The sequence below is a fragment of the Grammomys surdaster genome, unplaced genomic scaffold (genome assembly GCF_004785775.1).
Source record: "Grammomys surdaster isolate TR1022 unplaced genomic scaffold, NIH_TR_1.0 890, whole genome shotgun sequence".
Lineage (NCBI taxonomy): Eukaryota > Metazoa > Chordata > Mammalia > Rodentia > Muridae > Grammomys > Grammomys surdaster.
The window spans coordinates 30674-35182 of record NW_021605309.1 but is presented as its reverse complement, the minus strand read 5'-3'; the positions used below and the strand labels follow the sequence as shown (position 1 = coordinate 35182).

The following is a 4509-nucleotide window of genomic DNA, read 5'->3' as shown; positions in this document are numbered from 1 at the left end:
ATTGTCTCAGTGGGTGAAGGTGCTTGCCACAAAAGCCTAACCCTGGGGACCTGAGTTGGATCTGCAGAGCCCACTTAAAGATGCAAGGAAAGAGCCAATTCCACAAAGATGTTCTCAGACATGTTTGTCATGGCATGTGTGCACACACGCAATAATAATATAACTTGTAAAAATGAAAAAGAAGTTTGTACTTAGATATAAGTGCTGCCTCCTGTATATGACATAGAACAGAGGTGATAGGTCCAGGGGGTGAGTAATTGTGCAGGCAACTCAAGGCATGGATGCTTTAGCAACTTTTGTAATGGAAGATGGCGTTTACATAGTCCCATTTGCCCAGCCCTGGATTCACACCGGGTGTCTCTATTGCTATAATGAATACTCGAGGCTGAGAGCTTTATAAAGAGGCTTACTGAGCTCACAGTTTTAGATTCCTTCTCCTCCCTTTACTTCTCTATTTTTATTTTGGGAGGCAGAATCTCACACTGTAGCCCAGGATAGCCTAACACTGACTATGTAGTCCAGGCTAGCCTCACATTTATGGCCATCGTCTGACCTCTGTCCTTCTAGTGCTTGACTCACAGGCATGAGCCATCCTATCTACCTCTCCTTGTCTGGTTCCTTTTGGTTCTTTGAGACAAGATCTCTGATTTGCTATGTAGCTGGTAGTGGCCTTCGATTCCAGATCCCCCTGCTTCTCTTTCCTGAGTCCTGGGTTTGTAGGTATGTTCCACCACACCCTGCTTTTTAGGTTAGCATACAAAGTGTTGGGTTTCATCATGGTCTCCTCAGTCCTATATGTGTGTCATTATACTTTGCTCTTATGGGTTCCCCTCCCCAATCCCTCGGAAGCCTCCCTTTTCCATCTGACCCCCTCTCCCCCCTGCTCCCTCTCCTGTTTGCTGGTCATCCGTGTTTCTCTGCTTTCTCTCTCCCTGCTCATGTCCTCGTTTCTTATCTGTGGCTGTTTGCTTGTTTCCATGTATCATAATACACGATCCCTCAAAGGATTAAAACATTTGAGACACTCCGTTCCCTCACAAAGTAAGAACAGATCAGGGGAGGACATGTGGCAAAGGAATGTTGAGAAGAAACCGTAACAACCACAAAGCCAGGTTGGGTATGTTGGTACACAACTATGATTTCAGGCTCAGAGACAAGTGGATCTCTATGAGTTCAAGGCCAGCCTGGTCTACATAGTGAGCTCTAGGACATCCAGGGCTATGTGGAGAGAATCTGCTTCAAAAAAACAAAACAAAACAAAACTCAGTTGTACAAAAAAAATTCCATTCATTTCTTTCCTTTAATGGAATTGCCTGTAAGTGAGAAGCCTCTATCAGATCGGGCAGATGGGAATCATAGTCTCAGTCAGGAACAGTCTGTCTTTCCTGAGATCTCCAAAATGAGGAAGATTCAATCAGACCTTTTGATGGATCATGCACTGCCCTCTCAGGGTCCTCTGACCTCTTCTCTGTGGTCCCCAACTCCAAGCTTCCCCTTTATGACAGCCTCCATAGGGCTTAGGGGACAGTCTTCAGCATCAGGGCCAAGCTCTGCCGGGATGTCAGCATTTCACCTGCCACCACGCTTGCTCTGTGGCTCGAATGAGTCCTCTCAGGTCAGTCCCTGCACCCCAGACATTTGCTCTCCGGCTGTGGGAACTGACAGTTTTTACCTCAGGAGTGAGTCTGGAAACGGAATCCCCTACAGATGACAACAGCTGACCTGAGAAAGACTGACACGTAGTGTGAGGGGACTGTGCTTCAGCCAGGGCTGTGGCTAACTGCACAGGCCAGCATCTGGCCCGGCTTTCAAATAAACACACTTTATTTTTAAATGAGTCTGGGCAGAGTTTCTCTCATTTTCCATACAAAGTTCTCTTGGTTGCCATGGTACCGGGTCTTGAATGCTGTTGAGGCTGCTGCTGGCAGTGCAAGTGTCCAAACCTGCAGACCACAGCCTACCACCCCGTGCTGCAGCCAGTGAGGGGAGTGGGAACCTGATGGCCACTGACCTGAAGATTAGTATAGCCATTTGCTTTCTCCTATTCATACCCATGTGCTATATATAACTATGATGTGTGTGTGTGTGTGTGTGTGCAGGTACACACAAAATAAAAAATCCTTATCATTTTGGGGGGATTTCTGGAGACGTTACGGCAGTGAGTGTTGTAGATTATATGGGAAGAAAGCAATAAGAACTGCTGGCCTGAGACACGCTAGCCCATGCCACTGAAATGACTGGAACTGGGCTGGGGACCGAGAAGACACACAGCTCTCCATGTTCCCTCACAGACAAGTCCCACCATTGAGGGTCACAGCCTTCTTTTTCCAGTGCAAAGATTCAAGAAGCCTTACCAGAATGGAGCCATTAGCCACTGTGATAGAATGAGTGATACTTTGCAAGCTTCTCTTTTACAAAATTATTTACTGATTGTGTGTATGTGTGTGTGCGTGTGTGTGTGCGTGTGTGTGTGTGTGTGTGTGTGTGTGTGTGCAGGTACACACAAGTCACAGCATGTCTAAGGAGGTCAGAGGACAACTCTTGGGGATTGGTTTTCTGTTAACTTGTGTGGCCCAAGCTCCCATTGTCAGGCATGCACCTCTACCCACTGAGGCATCTTGCTGGTCCCTTTTGCATTTTTCTTGTCAAACACAGCATTGGCTAATACTAAAGCACATGCCTCTGTCAGCAGGTCCACACAGTGCAAACGGTGAGCAGCAAGAACCAGGCTCTGCATCTGTCTCCTAATTGTGCATGTCAGCGTCTTTCCAGGTGATCTGCACCAGCCTCTGGTTATGAAAGAGTAGATTTATGAAGCCATCAAGGTTGAGTACAAAGCCGCCAGACAGCTATTCTCTCCAGAGATGCGCAGGCTTTTCCTTCCAGCCTGTTAGCTAGAAGCACTGGTACTTAAGGAACATTGATAGAAAACTAGATTTGTTTGTAGTCTTGGTGCTGAGGTCATGACCTAGACCTTGGAGAAGTCCCTCCTCTCTTCATTGCATCACTCTTTCCTCACAAACACAATTAAGAGTTTGGAAGCCTTGTACTGTGGCAGCATGCATTCAGTGACAGTCACTCAGTTAGGTGTTTCTGAACCACCAGGTTCCTCACAGCGGCCCTCACATCCTTGTTCCTCAGGCTGTAGATGATGGGGTTCAACATGGGGGTCACCACCCCATAGAAGAGGGAGATGAGCTTGTCTGCAAAGTCCTGCTTGTCTGCCCCCAGTGGGTCCTTGGACTTGGGCTTCCCGTACATGAAGAGGATGGTTCCATAGAAGACAATCACCACGGTGAGGTGGGCAGAGCAGGTGGAGAAGGCCTTCTTCCTCCCCTCAGCAGAGGGGATCCTCAGAATGGTCACAAGGATGAAGACATAGGAGACAAAGATAAAGAGGACTGGGACTGCCAAGAAGATCATGTTGGCCACAACCATGCTGATCACATTGATGGAGATGTCAGCACAGGCCAATTTCAGGACAGCCAGGATCTCACAGGTGAAGTGATTGATGACATTGTCCCCACAGAAGGGCAGCGTCATTGCTAAAGATGTCTGCACTATAGAATTGGTGATACCACCTGCCCAGGAGCCAGCAGCCATGGGCACATAGGCAGCCTTGCTCATGACCACTGGGTATCTGAGGGGGTTGCAGATGGCCACATAACGATCAAACGCCATCATACTCAGGAGCACACACTCCGTGGCTCCCATGGCAAAGGAGAGAAACATCTGTACAGCACAGCCTGAGAAGGAGATGGTCTTCCTGGGAGTCAGGAAGCTGTCCAGAATGAGGGGGACCGAGGAGGTGGTGTAGCAGATGTCCAGGAAGGAGAGGTTCCCCAGGAAGAAGTACATGGGCGTGTGCAGGTGGGAGTCGAGGATGGTCACCAGGATGAGGACCCCGTTGCACAGCAGGATCACCAGGTACATTGACAAGATGAGCACGAAGAAGGTTTTCTCCAGCTTTGGGTGGGCGGAGAGGCCCAGGAGAATGAAGTGGGATACAGGGGAGGTCTCATTGGATCTGTCCATGGTACATTTGTTTTGAAACCTGCAGGAACTCAGCAATCAACATCAACATTGTCTTACTCTCTAAGCTCCTGGGCAGCCAAGCCAAAGCCTTGTCCTGCCGAGCAGCTGGAGATACCTTGACAGTCTTAGAGTCTCTATGGAATTGTTCACTTCTAGGAAATACACATTAGGGAGATATTTAAGTTTCTAACTTAGTATCAAGTTATGCTGAACTATTCCTCCTGCAGAGGACAATTCAGAAATGTGACAGTGTATAAAACATTTCTGTAAAGCATTGGAGAGAAATAAGAGAAGTTATATAGATAAGGTTCTGGGAAAAACAAGGGTCTAATGGAGTTAGCCCAGCTCTTGAGGCTTTAGCAGCCTGAGGAGGTGGCCAAGAGGCCTTGGTACTCCACTTGCAGACTTATGGAGAGAAAGAACAGGTCTCAAAGCACAAGGACCAGTGTGCAGGGCACCCACCCAAAGTAAACC

The 4509-nt window shown here is 48.0% G+C and overlaps 1 protein-coding gene across 1 annotated transcript; it reads right to left on the bottom strand.

Annotated features, from left to right (window-relative positions):
- Nucleotides 1–3075: 3075 nt before the first annotated feature.
- Nucleotides 3076–4035, bottom strand: LOC114634174 (olfactory receptor 13C7-like). Its single transcript, XM_028782840.1, has one exon. The coding sequence runs from the start codon at nucleotides 4033–4035 to the stop codon at nucleotides 3076–3078; it is 960 nt and encodes a 319-aa protein (XP_028638673.1).
- Between the last annotated feature and the right edge of the window lie 474 nt (nucleotides 4036–4509).